Source organism: Sciurus carolinensis, chromosome 10 (genome assembly GCF_902686445.1).
Source record: "Sciurus carolinensis chromosome 10, mSciCar1.2, whole genome shotgun sequence".
In the NCBI taxonomy this organism is placed as follows: domain Eukaryota; kingdom Metazoa; phylum Chordata; class Mammalia; order Rodentia; family Sciuridae; genus Sciurus; species Sciurus carolinensis.
The window spans coordinates 2,896,160-2,911,542 of NC_062222.1; the positions used below are offsets into that span (position 1 = coordinate 2,896,160).

General features: G+C 45.1%; 2 protein-coding genes across 15 annotated transcripts; one reads left to right on the forward strand and one right to left on the reverse strand.

The window, feature by feature from the left end:
- Positions 1–222: 222 nt before the first annotated feature.
- LOC124994465 (centrin-4-like) lies at positions 223–3,604 on the reverse strand. Its single transcript, XM_047566404.1, has 5 exons — positions 3,570–3,604; positions 2,506–2,643; positions 1,904–2,032; positions 905–1,042; positions 223–737 (listed from the first exon to the last, which is right to left on the reverse strand). Exons 1-5 carry the CDS (start codon positions 3,570–3,572, stop codon positions 651–653), a joined length of 495 nt encoding a protein of 164 aa, XP_047422360.1. The 5' UTR covers positions 3,573–3,604; the 3' UTR covers positions 223–650.
- A 166-nt stretch (positions 3,605–3,770) lies between these two features.
- Bbs12 (Bardet-Biedl syndrome 12) lies at positions 3,771–13,909 on the forward strand. 14 transcript variants are annotated; one of them, XM_047566397.1, is made up of 4 exons: positions 3,771–3,866; positions 5,029–5,118; positions 5,729–5,991; positions 11,698–13,909. In XM_047566397.1, the coding sequence occupies exon 4, from the start codon at positions 11,714–11,716 to the stop codon at positions 13,838–13,840; it is 2,127 nt and encodes a 708-aa protein (XP_047422353.1). In that variant the 5' UTR covers positions 3,771–3,866; positions 5,029–5,118; positions 5,729–5,991; positions 11,698–11,713; the 3' UTR covers positions 13,841–13,909. The 14 variants fall into 14 exon arrangements, 12 of the variants coding, with proteins under 12 accessions (XP_047422353.1, XP_047422348.1, XP_047422358.1 ...); XM_047566392.1 differs by having other exon boundaries at positions 5,838–5,991; XM_047566398.1 differs by lacking the exon at positions 3,771–3,866 and adding an exon at positions 3,885–4,187 and having other exon boundaries at positions 5,029–5,224.
- The last annotated feature ends 1,474 nt before the right edge of the window (positions 13,910–15,383 follow it).

Sequence of the window (15,383 nt, forward strand, 5' to 3'; positions counted from 1 at the left end):
TGTCCAGCAGTCGGAGCTGGGAGGTCCCAGATGGAGGCACCAGTCTTTGGCCTGGTGAGAGCCCTGGCTGTGTGTGCCCAGGGGAGGGCGATCCCTCAGGGCGACTCCCCTCTCAGAGGCCACCCCTTAATACTAACACACTGACAATACCTGAATTTTTGGATGAGACACATTCAAGCCATAGCAATAACTATAAGAAGAAAATTTAGCAAATAATGTAGGTGCCAACCAGTTTTATTTAATATTTTACATATTTGAAAAAGTGATTAAAAAGAATATGTTAATCAGCTTTTTTTTAGTCGCACAATAAGAATAAAGTAATGGTTTGCCAAATTTATATGGATATGGGGCCAACTGCAATAGGCTTCAAGAAAATTCTAAGTCTGTGGAACCTGTACTTTAAAAATAGCAGTTGGAATTAACACTGCTCTTATATTCATGGCTCAAGAAAGCTGTCATGTTTTCTTTGTTTCTTTGTATGGCAGATATAACAACATTGGTAGAAACACGTAACTTTTCACACAGATAGACACCAAGACCAATCTGTGTATATAAACTAAAAATTGAAAATGAATCCATTCAGATATTACATTACTGAATTATATAATAAATGTGAATCTGTTAACAACTTTCCAGAAGACAGAACAGCATTAAAAAGTGGTCTTTTTCATCATTCTCAAGAATTCTTCCTCATTTATTTCTCCATCCCCATCACAATCAGCTTCATCAAGCATTTCCTATAAAACAGAAGACAAAATGATATATAAAATCTACTAAGATGACAGAACATTCAATTACATGCTCAAAATCAAATTTTATTTTTAATGTACAACTAAAGTCAGAATATAACATTTTATATAAAAATTATGATTACACACAAATTAAAAAAACAAGCAAGATTCACCTGCAGTTCATCGTCTGTTAGATTCTCCCCGAGCTCCTTGGCAGCTCTCCTGATATTACTTAGTGTTATTCTCCCAGTATCGTCATCATCAAATAATTTGAAAGCCTTCAATATTTCTTCTTTTTCATCTTTCTCACTCTTTAAAAAATATGGAATAACTGTCACTAGCCTGTGATTCTGTTGTTAGAATCAATATTCTACAAACAGACCCTTCCTAGTCTTTGGACACAGAGCTCCAGTGTACCAGACAGCTCTTTTAACAACACCCAACGTGCTCACCCTGCCCTCAAGGGAGCTTAGGTACAGAACACAGCCAGGCAGGAAGAGGCCCAGGGTGATCGAGAAACCACCCCACACTGGCCCTCAGAACTCAGATCCATTACCCAAGGCGTAAGCTCCGAAAGCTCCGCAGGACAGGGAGCTTGGCTCAAGGCTTACAGAACAATGCCTGCAAAACACTCCTGCCAAATACAAGCTCTGAAATTCTAGCTCCTCTATCTCTCTCCTGCCACAGAGCCTCATTATTTCCTGACAAACCCCTTCCTCCATGACAGTCATTACCAACCTGAGAACTTTGTTTTGTTTTGTTTTTAATTTATTTTTATTGTAAACAAATGGGATACATCTTGTTTCTGTTTGTACATGAAGTAGAGGCATACCATTTGTATAATCATATATTTACACAGGGTAATGGTGTTTGATTCATTCTGTTATTTTTTCCTTCCCCCCACTCCTCCCACCCCTCTTATCCCTCTATACAGTCCCTCCTTCCTCCATTCTTGCCTCCCTCCCACCCCCCATTATGTGTCATCTTCCGTTTATCAGCGAGATCATTCATCCTTCGGTTTTTTGTTTTTAATCTTGCTATTTCTATCTGTCTGCATTCCACCCACCCTGAAACATCCAGGTCCAATTCTTCTATGAAACCTGATTGTTCCAGCCCTGAAATTTGGAAAGCCACTGCTTGTATTTCTTTAAAAAACAAAATCATCACTATACCATTTTTACACTTATAATGGCAAAAAAATTTTCAAAACTAATGGTGCCAATTCCTTCTTTGTCCATTTCAGCTATCATTTGTTTGACTTCTTCCTTCTTTGGTTCAAATCCTAAGGCCCGCAATGCAATCTAGAGTAGGAAGAAAAAGATTTAATATGCCAAGATCTCACTCTGAGCTTTTCAATTACTCATTAGTCAACAGATTTTTAAAAATATATTTTCAGGTATTGATGAACCTTTGTTTTATTCTTTCATTTGTATGCAGTGCTGAGAATGAAACCCAGTGTCTCACACAGGTTAGGCAAGTGCTCTACCACAGAGCCACAACCTCAGCCCCAGCTTCTCTATTTTTTAACAGGGATGGAGCATTAACCTAGAGACAGGTCAATAGTCCCAGGTTCCAACCCAACTGAGTATGTTACACAGAGAGTGTATTGTTACAACCTGGGTTTCGGATTCCTGGAGTATAAAACATGACTTAAACGTTTAAAAAGATATTGTTTTGTTAAAGCTCTCAAGCTTTCAGAAGACTACTGTTAAAAGTGACTATTCCCACAAACATGGCATTTGAAATGTCTTAGAATTGTAAATGATTTCAGGACCTTCAATTCTTTCACATCTATGGTCCCGGAGCCGTCAGCGTCAAATAAGTCGAAGGCCTCTTTAATTTCTTGCTTCTGCATTTCATTCAATTCAATTTTTCCTGCTCTTTTCTCTGAACTTGTGTGGTGGTCAGATGCCTGTAAAAAATACACATGTGGGTGAAAGATAAACTGCACTAGAATAATGGATGCACAGTTGAATTAATGACTTATTGAAGGATCCTATTTCCTGCTATTAAAATGACCTCGGCAGTGGCCACTTGGCTAAAGTTGTGTTTTGGGTAGGAAGTTGGTGGAAAGCCTGGTTTTTTATCACTTAGTTTTATCCTTAACATTAGTGACTTTTGAGAGGGGAAGAGGCAAAGGAGACATGGTAGAAGGGGGAGTGGTGGTGGTGTCAGAATGCAGTCGGCCTCGGGGGGATATCTGAGGAGCACTCTTAAGTCTAAGGAGTAGTAACTTTCATATATGCTTATGTTTCATGGCAAAATTTATTTGGGGGGACACTAGATGGGCACAAGAATCCTTTCCCGCTTGGTTCTGGCAAGCTGCCTGGAAAATGAACAGTCACATTTTCCAGGCCACACACTACTCCAGAGATCTGGACAGCGATGCTGGACCAACTAGCAGCCGCCGCCTAACGAGGACCGGGAGGGCCTCTTCCTGCTGTGTGCCCCCTCGGGTCCTGCGGCCTCGCCAGGGCCCGTGTCTCCAGCTCCGAGTGGAGGAGCCCCGAAACCCGCACTGCTCGGGTGCGGGTCGCACCCTCTGGCCTCGAGTAGCTGCAGCCGCGATGGCTCCCGCAGCAGCGCACCACAGCCAGGGCCCCAGCCTCCCGGGGCCGAGGCCTCGGTCTTGGCCCCAACTGCGCGGGCCGAAGAGCGATGGGTGTCCAACACCGAGCCCACGGCGGCGGCGGCGGCGGCGGGGCGGTCGAAGGGGGGGACTGCGGGCCGCTCAGGGCGAGCTGCGGGAAGGACCCCGGCCACACCCGCGGAGCACGAAGGGAGCAGAGGCTCCACCTCCTAGGCCGAAGCTCCCCCTGGCCGCCCGGAACCGCTCACCATGTCGCTCCGCCCGCCGCGTCGCCCGCTCAGCCCCCGCGTTGCTAGGGCCGCCCTCGCCTCACGGGCCCCGCCCATCCGAACTGCGTATTGATTGACGGTTACTGTATCCAATGGACGGAAAGATAACCCTTGAGTCCCGCCCCCTCTCCTGATTCTCTACCAATAGGGTGGCGCCCTCGCCTTCTCGCGGCCGTGAAACGGAAATGCCCGAGCGACTGGGCGGCCCGCTGCGCACGTGCGCAACTGCGGACGGACGGGGGCGTTTCCGGCGTTGGCCGCGGGCGCGAATCCGAGGTGCGTGGCGCTGTCTGGGCGCCGGCGGAGGGAGGACGTGGGCGCGGGGAGAACCGCGCTTTCCGAGGCCGCTGGTTGCGGGGAGCCGGGTGGGAGCACGGCGGGGGCGGCCTGCGCCCCGGAGGGCGTGTGCGGCCTCCGGCGGAGCCCGGCGAGGCGGGTGCGAGACGCCCTGGAATTGCCCTGGGCGCGTTGCGGCCGTGCGCTGCGTCTCAGCTCTGATTTTAAAGGGATTTCTGAGATCTAGAAATGAACAATGAACGTGCTTGTGCTCAGCCCGATGCCAGGTGCAGGCTCTCCCGCATCTGGTTTGATCCAGTGGTAAGGACACCGTCAGATAGCTAGGATAACCTGCTTTTGCATCACTGTGCGATTTAGGCTTCTATGTTTGGAACCGCGTAGCTTAAAAAAAAAAAAAAAAAAAAAAAAAGTTTTTTAATGGTAGGGCTTAGGTTGCAGTGTCTAGGTCTTGATTAGGATGTACTCAGTCTTCAAAAAGAGCTGCCACTCATTTGGTTACACTATAGAACTTTCATACTGATAACAATCTAGGAAAATAGATACTCTTACATCTACCAGATTTATTTAACGCTTTCCACATGTTGCCTGCCAGCTACTGAGTTTGAAAGAGATTGCATGTAGAGTATAAAAGATGATTAGTGCATGAGATAGACAGCAATACAGGGGGCTGTGCCTGGGATCACAGAAAGGACAGACTCCTCCAGCACTGGAGGAAGCTGTATCCAAAATGTGGCGTTTGCCTTGGGTCATGAAGGCGATACAGCATTCAAGATGGTGAAGAAAGGATAGGATATTCAAGACAGAGAGTGATATGTACAAAGTGAAAATGGGATGTGCTCTGTGGCACAGTCATGTGACTTTTAAGCAAAGGTGGAAGAGGGGTCTTAAAAAGTCTGAGTGTAGATTTTATAGCACAATGTTAAGAAGACTTTATTTTCCAAGATAAGTATTTCTTGGCAGTGGAATACCTAATTCTATTTTTACTTTTTCAGGATAATTCTGAACCCTCTTTAGAAGAAATTAAAGGATCACAACTAAGGCAGTGCCAAATAGAAATCAGATCAACTCCAAAGGTTGATCATGAAAGTTATGTTCATGCTGGAAGAATACTAACAGTGGCATCTTTTTTCTCTTGTTTCAGGTTTGTACTCAAATTTGGGATAGCAAATGTGAAAATCATTTACCAAATAATTCTTGAGTGCCTGCAGTAAAGTGTCCAGCAATGCTCTAGGTACTTGGGATACTTCCATGACTAAAATCGCTCGCCTAGAAATTATATTCCTACAGATTTCATAAATGATAAGTAAACTGTATACTACATACTGTTTTATAAGGAGGTATGTGTCAGTGCATCCAGGGTGTAGTGGGAAAAGTTTGTGTTAGTAATAGGATGCACAGGGTAGACTTCATTGAAAAGGAAATTTGAGATAATCTTTAAAGGTGGTGAAGCAGTAAATTTCTTGGTGAAGAGTATTCCAGAATTGGGAAACAACTAGAACAGAAACACTAAGGTGGAGAGCCTCTTTGCATGTTCCTGGAACAGGATGGAGCCTCCAGCAAAGTACGATGGAGTCAGAAGGGAAAGGGAGGAAGTGCACATCACTGGGGCTTTGTGAGCACCGTGACCCTCTCGCAGCAGTAACTTGGGCAGCTTTGCAAGATTTCAGGCATCAGGGTGAAGGGAGAGGAGTTCAGTTTGAGAGTCCTGTGTCAGACAGAGGTGTACAGACTTTCTGAGAGATTTTTATGCAGTGGAATGATATGATTAGACTGCCGTGGAATAGACTGGAGATGAGAAAACCATTGGTTTTGATGATGAAAGGCTGATTGTACCCATGCAGCTCCTGAGAAGCACGTCTCGGTGTTGAGCTGAGTACCATACAAAGCTAGACATGACCTTGTGAAAAGAAAACACCTTCTGATTTCAAAGTCCTGGTTAAACGTGTGCAGGTCCATCTCTCACGGAGGCTGGAGGCCAGCATGCACAGCAGGACAGCATGGATTGAGTGGGCACAGCGCCCAGTGAAGGCGCCGGAGACTCTCGCCGTCCCAGAATCACCCCTTTGGCCTTCACCTCCATTGTCTTTGCCCAGCCTCTTAGAAGGTGAGGAAGTCCTGCTTTGAGCTTTTATTTTGTGTTAATGGTAGCCCGTTGGCAACCTCTCTAAAATAATAATCAAGGTCTTCCAAAGTTAGAAATGCTTAGACTGGATTTGGTTTCTGTTTTTAAATTACTACTCAAACTTTGAGTAGATTCTTCAAATGCTAAAACAGGTTTCTTGTAAATATTTATTTTTATATGTTTTATGTGATATTTTGCTTGTAGATTACTTTTTTAATTTTCTGCCTTTGGGAAGCTTTTTTCATGTAAACTCAACACACACTAAATTTGGAATAGCTCGTGGATTTTTTCTTTTCCTTTAAGTTCTTTTCCATTTGTACAGTAATACCCTTGTGGTTCAAACAGTATAGAAAGGAGACAATAAGCAGATAGCTTAAAAAGATGTGGGCCTATGCCCAGTCAGGGTATTAACACAGCTTGGAAGTAGGTAGAGGTCTGAGGCATGAAAACAGTGGGTAGAGGGGAGCCAGAGGCAGCGCTGTGTGGTAGTTAATAGTATGGACTTGGGCATCGCACAAACCTGGGTTTTAGTCCACAGCCCTTTACTTACTAGCAGTGAGACTGTGTATGTTAATTATTATGCCTCCTTTCCACATCACTAAAGGTCGATGATAGTACCCACCTCGTATTTATACTCTGGGGGATGTATTACGATGCCTGTTAAGTGCCTTACATATATCAGACTCAAATGTGTTAAAAATGAACAACAAAAAAATAACTGGTTTTTTTATCATTGTTGTTTTGTTTTTTATTTGTGGTACTAGGAATTGAACCCAGGGCCTTGTGTATGCTAGGCAAGCACTCTGACAACTGAGCTGTAATCCCAGCCCAAAAACAGTCTTTTTAAGCTTGTCCTTTCAACAAATCATTCTGGAGCACCCGGATATTCATGAGGGAAAAAACAACCAATGTTTCACACCATTTTCAAAAATCAGTTTGAGATGAATTATAAGAATAAATACAAAGAAAAAACAAATTTGCAGCCCACGCTTCCTGACATCAGAATGTACTCCAAAGCTGCAGTTGTCAGTACCATACTGGCAGTAAATGAACATGGGGCAGTGGAATTGAATTGAGAACCCAGAAATAAACCCATTTATCTGTGGCCAGTTGGTTTTTGACTAAGGTGCAAAGGCTACTCAATGGGGAAAAGAATCTCTTCAACAAATGGTGCCAGTTGGATATCTACATGCAAAAGATGAAGTTGGACCTCTGCTAACACCGTATACAAAAATTAACCCAAAATTAACCCAAAATTGATCAACAAACTATAAGAGATGAATTTATAAAACTCTCTGAAAGAGATGGTGGGGTGAATATATGTGATCTTGGATTTGGCTGTGGATAAATATGCACCTAGCACTTGAGCAACAGCAACAAAAAATACAGACTTCATCAAAACTCAAAACTTGTGTGTGTTATCAACAATGTAGAAAACAGTCTGCAGATGGGAGTGTATTTGCAAATTGTATACAGTGGTCTGTCATCATCTTTGGGGGATTGGTCCCAGGACTCCCCTGTGAGTACCAAAGTCCACAGATGTGTAAGTCCCTTATCTAAAATGGCATAACATTTGAATATAACCTACATTCATCCTCCCATATACTTTAAATCACCTCTGGGATTACTTATATCTAATAAAATGTAAATGTCACGTAAATAGCTGTTACGAGGCATTTTTAAGGAAAGCAACAAGAAAAGTACTTGTTCACTCATTGAATTGTCTTCCCATGTATTTTCCATCCACAGTTGGATCCATCATGCAGAGCCCACTGATTCAGTGTTGACTATTGTTTGATAAGGGTCTAGTATCCAGAATACTCTTATAACTCAACAACAAGAAAAGGAAGAGCTAACTTCTTAAATGGGTGAAATATTTGGATAAACATTTCTCCATTAAGATGTATAAGTGGAAGCTGGGTGCAGTGGATACTTTGTAAACCCAGTGACTCTCAGGAGACTGAGGCAGGAGAATGGCAAGTTCAAGCCCAGCTTTTGCAACTTAATGAAACCCTGCCTCAAGATAAAAACTAAAAAGGACTGGGAGTATAACTCCATGATAGAGTGCCCCTGGGTTCAATCCCCAGTACTGGGGGAAAGAAAAACTACAAGTGCCCAAAAAGCACATGAAAAGATGCCCCATCATCATTCATCACTGGGAAAGTGCAGGTCAAAAAGCCCAGTGAGACATCTGTATCACTGGAATGTCTAATTTTACTAAAACAAAACCAGAAAGTATTGTTGAGTGTCCTGTTGATTGAATAGTATGCACGCACACTTCGTGTCCTTTCAGAATTCCAGAATGTGATGTTATTTGAGAGTAGAGAAATCACTGAAGATGAGGTCAGACTGGATTGGGATGGGCCCTAAGCCCAACAACTGGTGTCATGATTGTAGAAAGGTCATTTGAAACAGGCAGAGATTAGAGGTGCCAGGAGTAACTAGAAGCTGGGAAAGAGTCTTCCCTAGGGGTTGACTCACTGCCCTGCCAGCATCTCAGTTTTGGATTCTTGCCTCCAGAACCATGAGAACATAAATGGGTAGTTTTGAGCCTCCCAGTGCTTTGTGATAATTTGATAGGGCAGCCCCAGAAAACTAATACCCTTGTACATTGCTGGTATGATGTTCTGCTATGGAAAATGGTTTGGTGTTTCCTTAAAGTACCTGCTGGTTCACTCATAGGTTTATACCTAGAAGAATTGAAAAGGGTTATTCATACACACACCTGCACGTGAGTGTTCATAGCAGCGCAATTCCTAGTAGCCAAAAGATGGAAAGAACTCAAATGTGCATTCTTGGAGGAGTGGATATGCAAAATGTGATTGCTCAGAGGAAGGTCACTCAACAATGAAAAAGGAATAAACACTGATACATACTATAGTGTGGATGAGCCTCAGAAATATGCTAAGTGAGAAGCACATATTTTATGATTCTGTTTATTATAAAGTGTTGAGAATGGAAAAGCCATGGAGACTGAAAGCAGACTGGTGATTGGCAGGAGCTGTGAGAGAATGGAGCAGAGGGACTGCTTCACAGCTATAGGGTTTCTTTGGGGATGAAATGTTTTGAAACTAATAGTTGTACAGCACTGCAGAAGTATTAAATGCCAGTTGTACACTTTGAAATGGTTCAGTTTGTGTTAAATGAATTTCAGCTCAATTTAAAACCATAAAGCTTTCAGAGGAAATATAGAAAAATAAATTTTCTACTTAGACAAAACCTTTCTTAAATAAAACAGAGAAAGCAGAAACCATTAAAAAAAAAAAAAAGATAAACAGACTAGGGAAATATATTGTGAGGCATTTTTAAGACCACTTGAGGTTTGGGGCCATGAACCTAAAATAACACCTGTGAGCATGGTCGTGTGTGTGAGCTGCACCAGGGCAGGTGTGGTGTGGACAGAGTTAGATTTCTTCCAGATTAGTAGCTTTACAAGGTAAGTAAGATGAAATGAAAGAGGGGCAAGGATTTAAGAACATTGTGCAAGGGAGCGACTGTAATAATGACGAGTGGAATTTAAACCAGGCAAGTGGTGAACCGATATTATTGGAGCAGGAGGTAAGACAGCAAGACCTGGTAAGGTGAGGTCATTGTGGGGCAGGATGGACCTCAGGATGGTTGAAGTTGAGCCCTAGGGTCTATTCTGACACATTATGATGCTATCTGGTAATACACCTAAGTGTATCATAAATCGCTGTTACATAGAATTGAAAATTCATGAAAGGGGCCTTGAAAGTGAATCCAGGCTGTTCGAAGCTGTTCCATTCCTCCTCGGTCCTGAGAAGCTCGCAGGAAGCTGCTTTTGAGTGGCCTCAGAGTGGTGCTCCTCCGTTTCAAGGATGAGTTAGGGAGTGCAGGATAGGAATGCCAGTGCTGTGGCCAGTGTGGGAGGAAAGGCAGGATCTCAGTTGTTTGCTTTTCAGTATTTGAGATTAAAAGATTGTGATTAAAAAGTAGTATTCAAAATATCATAAATTCTTAGAGCAAAGGGCAAGTTTGGTATTTTCTCTGAACTTGGCTTCCAAGCTTTAAGTCACTGGGGATCATGCCTCCCAGTACAGTAGTTTTATAGATGGCTTCTCAGGGAGTACTTTAAGAGTTCTATTTATTGGGCTAAAGTCATTCTCTTGTAGCTTCCTATTAATTCATTTTGGGTGCAAATTCCAGAATATTACGTAGAGTCAGTTGCTTCCTTTTTTTTTTTGTACTGGGGATTGAACCCAGGGATGCTTAACCACTGAGCCACATCCCCAGCCTTTTAAAATATTTTTATTAGAGACAGGGTCTTGCTGAGTTACTAAGGGCCTCACTAAGTTGCTGAGGCTGATTTTGAACTTGCAGTCCTCTTGCCTCATCCCCCCAGGCCACTAGGATTACAGGCTGTCTGGTGGCACACCACCTTGTGCCCAGCTAGTTGCTTGCTCTTGAGACTCCATGTAAGTAGCACTTCTTTTCCTTAACCAAATCCATCTCCTCCCTCCATCCCTCTTCCACATTTCTCATGAAGATAACTACAGAAGGTTCTTAATTGGCCTCTCTACCTGCTTTCTGGCATGCAGCCAGTCTGCTGACCTGTTTCCAGAATGGTAATGTACCCAGAGCATCGCCATTATCGCCATCACCAGAGTGAGGCTCCTTGAACAGCACTGTTGGGAGCATTATACTCGGTCCTCACAATGACCCGTTAAGTGGGTGCTGTGGTTAGTTCCATTTTCAGATGTGCAGACTGAGGGGCAGAGTAGTTAAATGTTGAAGTTGCTGCAGGCTACCCAAGTAAGCAGCAGAGCTGAGTTCAAGCCCAGAGATCTAGACACAGAAATACAAGCTTTCAGGAGATGGCGTGGTGGCACACACCTGGAATCCCAGTGACTTGGGGGACTGAAGCAGGAGGTTCACAGGTTCATGACCAGCCTGGGCAGCTTAGCCAGACCCTGACTAAACAAAATAAGTAGTACAAGCTTTCAAACACTACATCTAGTTGTTCCTGTTTTTCTTTTGGGGTACCGGGGACTGGAGCCGGGGCTTCATGCCTGTTAGGCAAGCACTCTACCGCCGAGCCACACTGAGCTGGGGAGCTCTCTTAACCCTGAAACACTTCAGTGTTTCCACTGCAGGAGCAAGTCGAGGCTTCTTAGCATATTATGCCCTTTTTAAAAAAAAATTTTTTAGTTGCTGATGGGCCTTTATTTACTTACATGGAGTGCTGAGGATTGAACCCAGGGCTCACACATGCTAGGCAAGCGCTGTACCACCAGCCCCAGCTCCCGCCCCATTATGCCTTTCTTGGTCCAGGTACACTCCTCTACGGGAGGTTCGTCAAATGTGGTTCCCACTGGACTCTGCATCCTCCCCTAGCTCCAAGGCTGACTGGACCCGCAGAACGGCAGGTTGGTCATGTCTATGTACGTTCACTGCCACCGGCTCCTGGCTAACTCTTTCAGGTTGTCCCTCAAGACTCGTTCTGGGGATTGCCTACTGCAAACAGTGCCTGTTGCCTCTTTTGAAAGGAGTGACCATCTCCGCGTCTTCATAACCTTTATTGTTAGTGTTTTTCTGCACATTACTTTGACCACATTTAATAGAAACGGTACTTCAAAAGCAGGGGGACCATATCTTATTTTTCTTTCTGTATTCTTCAAAATGATGAATCACACTAAGTAAGTTTCCAAGTTTTTATTTTATTTGCAGATGTTGCTTTGTGGTGATGGCTTGCAGGGCAGTAAACAAAAGACGACATGTGGGACTTCAGCAGCTTTCATCATTTGCAGAAACAGGAAGAACGTTCCTAGGCCCAGTGAAATCATCCAAATTCGTTACCAGTGAGGACTGTCTTGAAAGTGTATTAATCAGCTCAACGGTGAGGCTCCTTGAAAGTTTGGATTTGAGCAGCACGGTGGGGCAGCTTCTCAAGGAGGCAGTCCAAGCACAAAACAACACCTATAAAACTGGAAGCAGCACTCTCTTGTTTCTTGTCGGGGCCTGGAGCAGTGCTGCTGAAGAATGTCTCCATCTGGGCGTCCCCGTGTCCATAATAGCTTCGGTGATGTCAGAAGGCGTGGACTCTTGCATTGAGGAGGTCGCTTCCCTTCAAGTGCCGGTCCACAGTGTTTTTGGCCATGGAGACAACACAAAGACAATTTCTGGACTTGAAACACCTCGTGTTGGTTCCTGTCCTTTTCTACAAGTCCCTGCAGGTGCTGGTGGGATAAAGGAAGAGCATGATTTCAAAGATGCTGCCTCTCAATCATTGACCATGTACAGTCCTTCTCGGAGACCCGTTAAACTGCCTGAATTCTTCAACCTTCCAGCAAAGGTCAAAGCAGGTACAGAGGCATCACAAGCTCTGAGGAGCAGTCTGCACACAGACACCTGCTCTAGAAAATCAGCACTAATCCTCAGTAGGCATTTCAACCAGGCAGATGATAGTCTCTGGATAAGCAAACCAGATGGGTTTCTAGAACAGCATAGCACAGCTACTCCCGAAACCTACAGATGCCGTGATTTGGTAGAGTTGGCAGTGGGTTTGAGCCACGGGGATCTCAGCACCATGGAATTAGTAGAAGCAGCAGCACGGCTGCAGTATCAGAAGGCGTGTGTGCGACAAGGCCACTGTACGGTGCCGTTTGTGTTTGATGTTTCTAGGGTCTTCGCTTGCTGTCTTCCAGGCGTGCCTGAAACTTTTTCTTGTGTTTGTTCAGGGTATGTCACTGTCGTGTCAACAGCTAGTATAACCCTGATCAAGGAACTGGAGAATCAGCCTGTCCAGGTGGTTCTCATTGAGGGTGACCTCACAGAGAGTTATCACCACCTGGGATTTAATAAGTCTGCGAACATTAAGACAGTGTTAGATAGCACGGAACTTCCCAGAGACAGCTCAGAAGAACGGTGGGCAAGTCGTGTGTTACAGGTGTTGACCCAGTTCAACGTGAACCTCATCCTGGTGCAAGGAAGTGTATCTGAATCCTTGACTGAAAAGTGTGTGCACAGTAAGCGGCTGGTGGTGGGGTCGGTGGGCAGCGGCGTGATGCAGGCCTTCGCCGAGGCTGCAGGAGCAGTGCCCGTCACCTACATTACCCAAGTGAGTGCAGCCTGTGTGGGGAGTGGCGTCTCTGTGACAGCCTGGAGAACTCCTCTGGAGGTCAGAGGCGGGAACGACGGAATGCCAGTCTTGGTAACAGTGGAAGGGATTAATTTGGTCACAGCAGTGCTCACTAGCTCAGTCACCGCACAGATACATGCCAAAGAAGATAGGTTCTGGACCTGTGCGTATCGTTTGCATCATGCTCTGAAGGAGGAGAAGGTCCTCCTCGGAGGTGGAGCGGTTGAATTTTTGTGTCTTAGCCATCTTCGAATTCTTGCTGAGCAGTCTCTGAGAAGAGGAGGCCACACCTGTTCGGGGTGGCTTCATAACGCCTCCTCTTGGCTAGCCTCATCTCTGCCAGCGTACAGGCCAGCCGTGCTTGAGCGCCTGGCAGAGGGATGGCGCAGATACCTCTCAGCACTCATGTGCAACGCGGCCACATGTTCCACAGAGCTCGGAGCCCACACTTTCATCGAGCATCACGTGCATAATGCCGCAGGCTCTGGCTCGCCATCAGCTTATATCTTGAATGAATATAGTAAACTAAATAGTGGAATTTTTAATGCAGATATTCCAGGTAAACTGGAGCAGGTTCCAAGAGTTTATGACAGTGTCACACCAAAGATTGAGGCGTGGCGCCGAGCCCTGGACTTGGTGTTGTTGGTACTTAAGACAGACAGTGAAATTATTACTGGACTTGGACACACACAGATAAATTCACAGGAATTAGAAGGGCTTTTGTTTTTATAGTGTTATTGGCTAAATCTTTGGAATAATCTTTTGTAATATATCATGAAAGTAATAAATTTATTAATCAAGTTATAGTGCCTGAGTGCTAGCTATTACCAAAAGAAATTAATTGATGACTGTCAATAACTACGCAGTGGCTGAGATTTTACCCTACTTTTTAGTCAGTGAGTAAGCTTGTTACTGTTTCATGGAATGTCACAGAGTACACAAGACACCATGTCAGAGGCAAAGGACTTGGCTCTTCACAGCAAAAGTAGGATCAAGAGCTTTGCATTGGCTTTTGTGAGGTCCCCATTTCTCTGAGTCCCACGGGAACAACACGGGACCAGTGGCAGGAACCTGCATGTGGCAGGGTGTGTTGTAGGAGAGGAACACTGAGCTTGGGATAGTCACAAAGCAGAAACAGTCCTGCACCTTTGACCAGCAGGAGCTATTACCCCATACTTCAGAAGTGCTCACTGTAAACAGCCTTGGACATGAACTGCTTGGAGATCAGTCAAGTCCTTGTGTTCTTAGCGTACGTACGCAGTAAGTGTGCAGGAATGCTGGAGCCCATGGTGCGTCGCTGCTGCCAGCGATCCATGCCATCTTGTGGGTGGGAGACTAGTGGAATAATGCAGGGGAGAAGAGCGCCGAAAATCAATGTGGTCTTGAGCTGAGTGTGGTGGTGCATGACTGTACTACCAGCATCTCGGGAGGCTGAGGCAGGAGGATGGCAAGTTTGAGGTTAGCCTCAGCAACTTAGCAAGACCCTGTCCCAAAATTTAAAAATGAAAAAGAATAGGTCACTGGTAAGGCACCCTAGGTTCAATCCCCTGTACCATCACCACCCACAAAACAGTGTAACCTTGAAGACAGGTCCTCTGGCCTCTAGGAAGCAGCTGGAGGTGGGCAGTCCAATGTGGCAGGTGAGCAAAGTGGCTGCACAGAAGGATGTTTGCAGTTCCTCGTCAAGAACAGGAGCGAGCTCTGGGTCCTGAGGCAGAGAATTGTCACTGGCCCATACCCCCTCCTCCAGAGGAGTCTCCTCCTCGAATTGTATTCACAAAAGTTCCCTGCTTGTGGATCGAACATGGGGAACAAAGAGAAGCCATTTGACATCAAATGACCATAGTACAAGAAGAAAGGCTAGAGACTGCCTTGGTCTCCTGTGCTGCTGTGGCAGCACCACCGACTAACCAGGTCACTCTCCGCGTTCTGGAGGCTGCCAGTCCGGGTCAAGGTGCCAGCACTGGATCCTCAGAGCCACTTCCCAGCCCTTTCTGTGGCCACCAGCGTCCTGTGCACTCCCAGAGGTGCCAACTCCCAGCTGGTCACACTGGGGACTCAGTTTCCAACATGTGGATGCTTTGGAGAGGATAAAAACATTCAGGCAATAGCACAAACCAAATAGTATTCCAGTGGGTAGAGACTCACCAGAAAAACAGAAAGCTACCCAGCAGGTGAATGTCGTGTGTAAAATGGGTTAAGTCAGGGCTGGGTTATGGCTTAGAGGTGGAGTGCTTGCCTGCACATGTGAGGTGCTGGGTTCAGTTCTCAGCAC

Bases quoted from the DNA above. Each gene is read 5' to 3' on its own strand.
- Bbs12 (XM_047566390.1), top strand. From the start codon at position 4,116: ATGAACAATGAACGTGCTTGTGCTCAGCCCGATGCCAGGTGCAGGCTC. The intron at 4,188-4,879 runs GTAAGGACACCG...TTACTTTTTCAG, and splicing joins GCATCTGGTTTGATCCAGTG to GATAATTCTGAACCCTCTTT. The intron at 5,029-11,697 runs GTTTGTACTCAA...TTTTATTTGCAG, and splicing joins TCTTTTTTCTCTTGTTTCAG to ATGTTGCTTTGTGGTGATGG.
- LOC124994465 (XM_047566404.1), bottom strand. The intron at 2,033-2,505 runs GTCCTGAAATCA...TTCCTACTCTAG, and splicing joins TAGATGTGAAAGAATTGAAG to ATTGCATTGCGGGCCTTAGG. The intron at 1,043-1,903 runs GTATAGTGATGA...TATTTTTTAAAG, and splicing joins CCATTATAAGTGTAAAAATG to AGTGAGAAAGATGAAAAAGA.